At 44.2% G+C, this 11,257-nt stretch overlaps 1 protein-coding gene across 1 annotated transcript; it reads left to right on the top strand.

The window, feature by feature from the left end:
• The first annotated feature begins 8,375 nt into the window (after window positions 1-8,375).
• Window positions 8,376-9,311, top strand: LOC142760686 (olfactory receptor 5V1-like). Its single transcript, XM_075863905.1, has one exon. It carries the CDS (start codon window positions 8,376-8,378, stop codon window positions 9,309-9,311), a length of 936 nt encoding a protein of 311 aa, XP_075720020.1.
• Window positions 9,312-11,257: the final 1,946 nt, after the last annotated feature.

Raw genomic sequence — 11,257 nt, forward strand, 5'->3', positions numbered from 1 at the left:
AACCCTGTCTCACTTTAAAAAAAATGTTTATCCTCCTCCGTTATTTAAATATCGGTGCCGTTATATCTGGTGCCCCATATATTTAAATAACCCCCTGAACTGTCAATGGGGCGTGTAAATGGCATGGGGGCATGTAACTTATCACCAGGGCCGGCCTCAGGGATGTGCAACTTCGGCACATCACTCCAGCAGGTGAAAGGGGGTGCTGCGCTGGCTCCCTTCCACTGCTTGCTTCAGAAGTGCCCGGGCCCGGCGACTCAGCAGCCGCTTTTCCGCCTGGGCGCTTGGTGTCACTACCGCTGTAGCAGGCATAGCGGCTGCTAGTGGTGACACCGGGCAAAAGGGCGCCCGTGCCGCCCAGCGGCGGCACCAGCCGCCGATGTGGCTGCTACAGAGGTAGTTACGCCACTATAGCAGAACAGGGAGGTATCTCCCTGCTCTGCTATCCACTAGCGCCACTGTAGCTCCCTGAAGTGGACAGTGATATCAGGGGTAACTACTGAAGCGGAATCCCCGTCCACAGCGTTGCCGATGCTCTGACCGAGCATTCCACACCAGGAGAAGCCATAAATGGACACAGACGACAGGGGCTTCTCCATATATGGACAGAAACATGAAGCGGAGCCACTGTATCTCCCTTAAGGAGCGGAATCCCCCTGTGGTCGTGGATTCCGCTCCTTCAGGTAGCTACAGTGGCGCTATTTACAGGAAGGGGAGTTGCTATCTGCAAGGGGGCTGTGTGGCACTACCTACAAGGGGGATGTGTGGCACTACCCACAAGGGGGCTGTGTGGCACTACCTACAAGTGGGATGTGTGGCACTACCCACAAGGGGGCTGTGTGGCACTACCTACAAGGGGGCTGTGTGGCAATACCTACAAGGGGGCTGTGTGGCACTACCTAAAAGGGGGCTGCTGTGTGGCACTACCTACCAGGGGCTGTGTGGCACTACCTACCAGGGTGCTGTGTGGCACTACCAACAGGATGTTGTGTGGCACTACCTACAAGGGGGCTGTGTGGCACTACCTACCAGGGTGCTGTGTGGCACTACCTACAGGATGTTGTGTTGCACTACCTACAAGGGGGCTGTGTGGCACTATCTACAGGGGGAATCTGTGAGTGGCAGGCTGATGGTCATTTTAGTGTGAGTGCTGGGCTGATGCTCATTTTACTGTGAGTTGGGGGCTGATGGTCATTTTACTGTGAGCGGGAGGCTGACAGCCTTCAAGTGGTTTCCACCTCTGAGCTCCAATTGAAATGAATAGGAGGCAGAAAATACCTGCGGCACTCGTTTGGAGTGCTTTTTTTCCTGTGTCTTTTGCATTAGCTTCAACGGCTTAAAACAAACGCAAAGAAAAAAGGGTCAAATAATGCTGTCAATTCAAAATCTGTTTCAAAATTCCTGAAGGAATTTTGAGGCAGATTTTTTTTGCCTTAAAAAACACGCTGTGTGAACATACCCTAAGAGTGTAGTGCTTGTTTTTAGCCATTTCCTGAGGAAATTCTATTTTTCTAGTGGTGCCTCGAGTTTGAAAAGTTGGGAATCTCTGTACTAGGCTACAGGATCACGCAGGCCAACGCAAGGATACCGTCGTGGAGCAGCTCAGTTCATCATGGGAAAAGGGCCCAGTTGAGTACAATTTTTTGGGTTTGGGGGCACTGTCTACAAGGGGGAGGTGGGGAGCTGTATGGCACTATCTACAAGAAGGAGGTGGGGGATCATGGCACTTTCTACAGGGGGGTCACTATCTACAAGGGAGGGCTGTGTGTGGCAGACAGGGGAGGGGGGCATTATACTGTGTGGGGGTCACTAAGCAGACATTATATCATATGGGGCATTATACTGTGGGGAGCACTATACTTTTTTTATGGGGCATGTTTTTTTATGATTGGGGTGGGGCGCCGAAAGATAATTTTGCACGGGCGCCATCTATCCTAAGGCCGGCCCAGTTTATCGCTGTGACACTGTTCAATCAGCTACGGACAGTGTCACAGCGACTTGTGCTGTGTGATATCTCTCACAGGATCACACAGTCCTTCTTTCACTGTCTGACAAGAGCTGGAGAGAGGAGAGCGCATGCGCTCAGGGCTCCGCCACCGCCACATAACAGAAGACTGAATTCTTCTTCTTCTGTTCTGTGGCAGCTGGTGTATCATCGGTAGCGACATCAGAGCTGTGCACACATGCATGCTCTCACTCTTCAGTTCTCAGCAGACAAGGACGATGTCACGAACTGTGGGTATGTGGACCCACAGGGCCGTATCGCCATAGCAGGATAGCAGCTGGCCAACAGAGTACCAAGTCAATATATAAATAGTCCAAGCACAAGGGTACCTTTAGTGGTTCATACAGTAGCAACGACTAGGCACAGATGGGACCTTAACAGCAGACACCAGACGTGGTGTAGCACAGCAGGCGGAACTGGTGGCACGACACGACATGGGATACAGGGTACAGGTAGCAGGGCATGGGAACAACGGGAACAGGATAAGACCAAGGGACCATTTACAAGACTAACATAGGAAAACACAACAATGCTCAGGGAATGAGCAAAGGGGCAGGGCCCTTCTTATAGTCCAGAGTGATCGTGGGCAAATTAATGATAATTCCCATGTGCGCGCGCTGGCCCCTTAAGGCCAGGCACGAGCGTGCACGCGCACCCTACGGGACACAGCGGACCGGAGCGGAAGTGAGCACTTGCGTCTCCTGGGCATGAGATGCGGGCCAGCGCTCACAGATCCATGCATGCGACCGCTGGGAGGTGAGTAAGCCCGACGGTTCGTGGCCATGGATGCTACAGTATCCCCCCTCTTACGCCCCCTCTTCTTGGGGCCAGAGCGAGAGAGGAACTTTTTAATGAGGGCAGGGGCATTGAGGTTCTCTTCTGGCTCCCAGGACCTCTCCTCTGGACCAAACCCCTTCCAATCCACCAAATAAAAAGTTCTTCCTCCTACTTTTTTGAAGTCCAGGATCTCCTTAACCTCAAATATATTGGAAGAACTGCTGGGAGAAACTGCAGAGCTGGGCATTTTTGTGAAGCAGTTGAGGACAACAGGCTTCAGGAGGGACACGTGAAAGGAGTTGGGGATCCTGAGGGTAGGAGGCAGTCGAAGAGTGTAGGAGAGAGTGTTGATTTGCTGCAGGATCTCAAAGGGACCGAGGAATCTGGGAGCAAACTTGTACGAAGGTACCTTTAGACGGATATTCCTTGAGGACAGCCAGACTTTGGTACCTGGAAGATACTGAGGAGGCTCTCTTCTTCTAATATCCGCCTTTCGCTTCATGCGGTCGACCGCCAGCAGTTATAGAGGACCGGGTTTGCTGCCAGATCTGTAGAAAGTCCCTAAATGCAGAGTCAGCTGTGGGCACCCAGGACATAGCTGAAACCGGAAGAGGAATTTGTGGATGTTGGCCATAGACAATGAAGAATGGTTTAGAAGCAGTGGATTCACTTGTGTGGTTGTTGTATGAGAACTCTGCCCAAGGAAGAAGCTGTACCCAGTCATCATGCTGCATGGAGATGAAGTGTCGTAGATAATTCTCCATGATTTGGTTAATCCTCTCGACTTGACCATTGGACTGGGAATGGTAGGCTGAGTTCACAGAGGGCTCTCCAGAATTTCGAGGTAAACTGAACCCTCTGATCAGACACAATATTAAGAGGCAAGCCATGCAAGCGGAAGATGTGTTGGATGAAGAGGTTAGCCAATCGAGAAGCAGAAGGTAGGCCGGTCAGCGGAATAAAATGAGACATTTTTGAGAACCGGTCCACACGCCCAGACCATATTGCATCTAGCAGAGGAAGGAAGGTCTGTGACAAAGTCCATTGCTATATGCTGCCAGGGAGCATTGGACACAGGCAGAGGTTGGAGCAGACCAGCAGGCTTGGAGTGAGCAATCTTGTTGGCAGTGCACACAGTGCAGGACGAGACAAAGTCCACAATATCTTTGGGCAGTGTGGGCCACTAGAAATGACGGGCAATCATCTCGGGGATTTACGAGCACCAGCATGCCCAGCCAGTTTGGAGCTGTGCCCCCAGCGAAGGATTCTCCTCCTGTCTGCCAGGCGCAGAAAAGTCCTCCCCGGAGGGACGTCTCTAACTTGCAGAGGATTAACAGAAATAATACAGGACGGATCAATGATACTTTGCAGAAACTCCATGGCGTCCTCTGTTTTGAACGACCTGGACAAGGCATCGGCCCTCACATTTTTGTCAGTAGGACGGTAGTGGAGCACAAACTGGAACCGGGCGAAGAACAGCAACCAGCTGGCTTGACGGGGTTTCAGCCATTGGGCCGACTGGAGATAGGTGAGGTTCTTGTGGTCGGTATATATCAGGATGGGGTGACCTGCGCCCTCTAGTAGATGTCTCTAGTAGATGTCTCCACTCCTCCAGAGCCAAGTTGATGGCGGGTAACTCCCGATCCACAATAGAATAATTGCGCTCTGCGGGAGAAAAAAGTCTAGAATAATAGCCACATACCAAAGCGTCCACCTTCAACAAAAACTGTCGAGATATATCAGGATGATGGAGGGTTGAGGCTGACGTGAAGGCACTCTTAAGGCTATTAAATGCAGATTCTGCCTCTGGAGTCCACAGATCCATGGCTGCGGCCGACGGGGGGGGTGAGTAATTCACGGCCTTGGACGCTACAGACGACAAGACTGTGTGATCTCACGTGAGATCACACAGTCTTGTCGTCCTTGTCTGCCGAGAGCTGAAGAGTGAGAGTGTGCCCACCCGCCCGCAGGTGCACACGGCTGCGACGACGCTGCTGACGATACTCCCGCCGCCACGGAACAAAAGAAGAAGAATTCCCATTCTTCTTCTCCTCTTCTGTTCCGTGGTGGCAGCGTAGCTGTGCGTGCACACGTTCACTCTCTCCTCTCTAGCTCTTGTCAGGCAGTGACGGAAAGACTGTGTGATCTCGCGAGAGAGATCACAGCACAAACAGCTGTGACACTGTCCGTAGCTGATTGGACACTGTCACAGCGATAGTAACACACCCCCATGCCATTTGCATGCCCCATTGACAGTTCAGGGGGTTATTTACATATCGGGTGCCAAATATAATGGCACTGATATCTAAATAACGGAGGATAGGAAAAAAAATTAAAGTAAGACGTTTGTGCAGCCCTGCCTATTACAACTCAGCTGCACATGTATGGGCAGGTGAAAAGTTCTCTTTAATTTCATGACTGTCTAAGCTGACCATTAACACTATACTAGCAATGCAAGTACTACAATAGTTTAAGTCAGCTCCGTTCATTATAACTCATGGAGAGAACGTAGCTAACCAGAAATTGCTTACATTCCCCTACATATCTGATGAGAAGACTGCAGTGATTTGAAATCTGGACTCCATTTGACCAGATCCGTTCACATATATGTCTATAGACACTATCGGTATTGGAATTAGGTACTTTGGGCCCACCGAACAAATTTATTTTGAGGGCCTAACCCCCATCTATACAAAACATGTACACATCCACTTCTCATTGCATTTTAAACATTGTTATCATTACATACGCAGGATATACTGTATAATCAATAAGGACTAAGGGTTATTTGTGAATCAAACCATAAAAAATAAACCCTGGTGGCAAGTGATTGGCTCCAAAATCATTCCAAATGGGGTTGTCTTTTTCTGGGCCTCTGGCATCCATTAATGTTTCAGAGCCTAGGCCTATCGGACGATCTCCTGGTTCTCTGCTGGGCTTGTCCTTCCTTTCAAAAAATTATAGAATTTTACAGACGTCAATTGTAACACAGCCAGATTGATTTTTTTTTTACACACATAAAAACATTAGAGCATTAGAGATGGTTTTCATTCCACAGATAAAAGGAAATTATAGATGTTTTTACAAGAAATCAGACTGAATAATTAATCCCACGTGTAAAATACTCCCAGAAGTCACATTAAAGGGTAAGATTGTGTTATATAAGTGAAGTATGCATATAAAGATTAATACTACACAAGGCTTAGTAAATATATGAAGATATGCATCCTACAACATTTACATTTCATATTTCAGTAAATATTGTAGCAGCAACTGCCTCACAAAGGCCTTTACACAAAAGGTAAGAGGGTAGTTACGTGAAGTCTCTGAAAATGGATGCATGTGGATCACTTATAGCCATCATCATATCATTACTGCATTACATATTATGACTAATTCAGTTTCTCATTAGGAATGTTTAGAAAACACAATTATTAACAATGTAAATTATAATGGCAAGTTTAGAGAATTGAAGGCATTATTTGGAAATAATTATGTCAACACGAGGTGCTAAGCATAGTTAGATTTAATCCGATATTGTGGGACTCATTATAATAGACAATGTCCACATTTCATAGGATTTTCTTTTACTTTGAGTATACTGCTTTCTAGCTATATGTAAAGACTCACACAATGGTTAAATGGAAAGGTTTACACAATATAGACCCAGATCAGGTGTAATAGATATGTAAGTGTACTAACCCATGAGCTAATATTTTTTCATAGAGGAAATTAAAATCTGGAGAATTTATTGGTCATGTTGCAAACTAGTTTTCTACAGATGTTCTGCTATGATCTGAAAAAATCTGATCTATTATTGTTATTGAAACCGGGTCAAAACTTTGCATCTGTTGCAGGTTTTAGACAGTTATGACTGATAAGCCCCCAACTACAATCTAGCTCTCTCTTTCCCCCAATACCTGCCGTAGATAGACGGTCAGGCTGCCCCCAGATACATTAAATCACTGGCTAATCCCACCTGAAATCTACAATTTCGCCCCCAACTTTTATGTAATATGTATGCCCAGCTTAATGTGTTTTTACAGTACGATATTGGATTAGTTGTTATGAGAAAAATCTCCAGCATTAGAACAAGACCACTCTTTGGTTTACAATAGAACAGTGCTTCTCAAACTGCGGGGTGGGCCTAACCAGTATGACGCCCCCTAGATGTTGGTGAGACGCAGCTGGGAGGCAGATTTGACAGTAGTCATTATAAGCTGCATAGGACTTTCTACGGCTCTAGCAATTTCTGATTTAGGAACATAATTGACAGATTTTGTGCTCATTGTAATGTTGTACTGGGTACAGGGGACAATTTATAGGCTATGTACGCCTTTGAAAGGCAAATTATTTTATTTAAAAAAAAAAAAGGTTAGTCAATTTGTTTTGTGCAACTTTATGAACACTTTTTTTATTAAAAATTAGTTTTACTTTTTGAGATACAGCTGCTTTGTATTCTCTATACACAGCAGCTGTATTGTTCGCTATTCACTGAATCCGTCAGGGTTCAGTGACAGTGGGTCCTGCGTGTCTCTAAAACGCAGGATCCACCTGTAAACTATCATATCTAAGTTATGAACTTAGATGTGATAGTTTACAGGTGGATCCTACAATTAGATGTGATAGTTTACAGGTGGATCCTGTGTGTCAGAGACACGCAAGACCTGCTGTCACTAAACCCATCAGGTCCTGCGCTAGATACAGCTGCTCTGTATAGAGAATACAGAGCAGTTATATCTCAAAAAGTAAAACTAATTGTTAATAAAAAAAAGTATTTATAAAGTTGCACTAATCACACTGACAGACATTTTATTAAAAAAATAATAATAATTTTCGATGGACCCTGCTTTAGCGTGTAGGTGTTTTACATAGTATGCTATTGCAGTTTATTGCTTATCTCTGACATCCCATACTCTAAAGAAAGAAGAAACTCTCTCCCATTGTAATGAAACATAATTATAGTACAGACCACTTAAAGTAGACCTACCAGAAGGAAAATAAAAACATACTTGAATGTAGATTAAAGTTTTGAAAACATTTTCATATAATATTGCTATACTCAGGCCCTAAGCCTGACGCTGCACTACTTCCAGCTTCTGATTACAATTCCTGTTCTGATCTGGTGCAATGTTGTCATAAAGGCTTGTGTGGATCCAAACCACCAAATACAACAGCTACACGAATATGTGTGGACATCAATGTATTTCATATTTTTTATCAATACAAGGTCTTTATGACAACAATAAACCTGACAGAAATTAGAAGGGAACATGATGTCATTAGAATCTTTCAGTAGTGCAGCTCAGGTTTTGGGCCTGTACCTTGAAGCAATAAAACCTTAGCAATAGATAGATGTTTAATGTACAAAAAGGTTTATTTGGAGACCTAATCATGCAATTGGTCACATTGTAATTAAAAGAGCATAATAAAAATAATAGAAAATAAATATAAAAAATATATACAAACAGTAAATGCATAAACCATACAACAATCCTTTGATTTTGTGCTCAATTTGTGAAAATGCATTAAACATGATAAATAAACAATGTCCAATGTTTGCTTTGAAGGCAGCTGAATCAAAGTAATGACAATGCTAAATGCAACTGTAATAACGGAATTCAATATTTTGGGGTTCCCGGAAATAGCTGAGGAGCGGATATTATTATTTGCTTTATTCTTGACCATTTATGTGATTACATTATATGGAAACCTTCTAATAATCACTATAACAAAGCTGGACCCTAGCCTTCAATATCCAATGTACTTTTTCTTAGGGTATTTGTCGATGATTGACACTTGCTATATATCTGCTACTGTGCCACAAATGTTAGTCATTCTGGCATCACGTCACAGAAGTATTTCCTTTGGGGCTTGTATCATGCAGCTTTATACTGTGATTCTTCTGGAGGGGGCTGAGTGCATTCTTTTAGCCATTATGGCCTATGACCGATATGCAGCAATCTGCCATCCCTTGCATTACAGTATTATTATGTGCAGGGCAAAATGCTATAAAATGCTGTTTGGCGCAATGTTCTGGAGCACATTGCACTCAGCTCTACACACAATCTTGATCCGTCGCTTGCCCTTCTGTGGTAATGGCATTAACCACTTATTTTGTGACATTCCACCTCTACTAAAACTGTCATGTATAGATACTTATGTGAATGAGATTGTACTTTTTGCCGTAAGTGGAGTATTTGTTGGACTGGGGCCATTTGTATTTATCCTTGTCTCATATGTTTATATTGTTATTACTATATTTAAAGTTACATCTGTAGCAGGAAGAAAAAAGATGTTCTCTACATGTGCTGCACATCTTATTATAGTCAACATATTCTATGGCACTGGAAGCTTCACCTATGTACGGCCAAAAAACAATTACTCTTCAGAACGTGACAAGCTGGTGTCTGTTATCTACAATGTGGCTACTCCTTTGTTGAACCCCATTGTTTATAGTTTCAGGAACAATGAAATTAGAAGATCGCTTACAAATGGATGTAGAAGATTCACAGCCTCATGGGCATAGCTTAAAAGGATGCATATTCAGAGCCTATGACAAAAGTAAACTGAACTGCAGAGCTACTGTCAATGTATCCCCATTTTTCCTGACCAGTCAGATACAACACATCAGCAGCAGCCTAGCATTACGAGGGTGAGAAGGGACACAGTTTCCGGCTTTTCCCATGCTAATAATACCAGCCTGCGGCCATCCCCGTGACCAGCCATTCTCAGTACCCCTGGTGGCGGTGGGTACCGGGGTAATAATATGGTAGTGCTAGCCTTTTCACAAGCTAACATTAAGCCCTGCCTTAGTAATGGACGCTGTCAATCAGCCGGCGGCTATTACTAAAGCGGTAGTTATAAAGTTTAAAAAAATACAAGGACATAGAAAAAATATTTTATTGAAATAAAAAAACCTTCACTTATAATTTTATTTAGAATAAAAAAAACGCCGTCATCAAAGTAGTCCTTGAATCCGAAGTAGTCCAACATCTGAACCTGTAAAAAAACACAAACACACAAAAAAAATTAGTAACACATAAAAAGCAAAGCAATAATTATTCTTACCTTTCCTGGTCCAGCGCTGGAGCAGCAATGTCAGCGAGTTGGGCCCTATCTCTAAGCATATCATAGGTGATACTGTCTGCTGAGCCACTGTATCTAATACTATCTATAGCTATAGGGTCATAGTGCTATAGATATGCTGTCCCCTATATATATATATATACTTATACATACACGCACACACAGTTTTTGAGGGGGACATATGTATTGGGGCTATTGACTCTCATGTTTTCAGTACTTAGTGACGCCTCTGGCTGCAAGTGCTGCATTGTTGGGTCACTTAGGAGACCCAGCGATGCAGCTGAAAGCTACGGGCCATCGGCCATGAGAAGAAGTTGGGGGAGCTCAAGAAGGACTTTTGCACTGGAGCCCATGAGCCTTTAGCTAAGGCCCTGGTCCCCAGTATCTTTTAAACCCCCAGTGTGGGAATATAACTTTTGTCTTAAATGTAATGTGGCCTAACCTGTATCCTACCAATGTATCCTTTCTTTTACTTTTGTTCATTTTGTTATTTGTGACTGACAAGATTTTTTTTTTATTGAGAATTCTAAAGTGTACCTGTTTTTTGAGACTTATTAGGATTGTTTATTCTAATATATCTGGCTTACTATATCTGGTTGAACATTCATTTGCACATTGTATCATTACTGACAATTTTTCAATATATACCTTTTGAAACTAAAATAGCCCCCACACATAACGCTGTGTCACCATACAATGTTTAGCCATAACATTAAATCCATATTGTGTGGATCCTCCTCGTGCCTCCAAAACAGCTCTGATCCGTCAAGGCATGGACTCCACAAGACTTCTGTAGGCGTCCTGTTGTATATGACATCAAGACGTTTGCAGCAGATCCTTTAAAGGAACAGTGTCATCACAAATTATTTTTTTATATGTTAAAGATGTTAGTGCTTTATTAAAAACGTTTATATTTATTTGTGTGTTTGTGTTTTACTTTTTCTTATTTTTACACTTTTTCTTCCCTATGGGGGCTGCCATTTTTTGTTCCATTTCTGTATGTGTCGATTAACGACACATACAGACATGGAATACGGCAGCCACAGTCCCATAGGGACTGCGAACGGCTCCCGTCCCATTCACTTGTGTGTACGGCGTCTGTGTGGGAACTGCGCATTCGCGCCGCTCCCACACAGTCCAATTTGAAATTGGCGCCGTCCGGCGCCATTTTCCTGTGGACCGGAAGTCGCGGCCGGACAGTAATATTACTACTTCCGGTCGCGGCTTCCGGACTTGTGCACTTGGACCAGCGGCAGCAGACGGAGCGGACGGGCCGGAGGGAGCCGCGGCGGCAGGAGCAGGTAAGAGATTTCAATGTATGTTCGTGTTTGTGTGTGTTTACTACTGTATGTAAACCTACTACACTGTGTGTTAGCTTAAAAAATG

The sequence above is a fragment of the Rhinoderma darwinii genome, chromosome 1, assembly GCF_050947455.1.
Source record: "Rhinoderma darwinii isolate aRhiDar2 chromosome 1, aRhiDar2.hap1, whole genome shotgun sequence".
In the NCBI taxonomy this organism is placed as follows: Eukaryota; Metazoa; Chordata; class Amphibia; order Anura; family Rhinodermatidae; genus Rhinoderma; species Rhinoderma darwinii.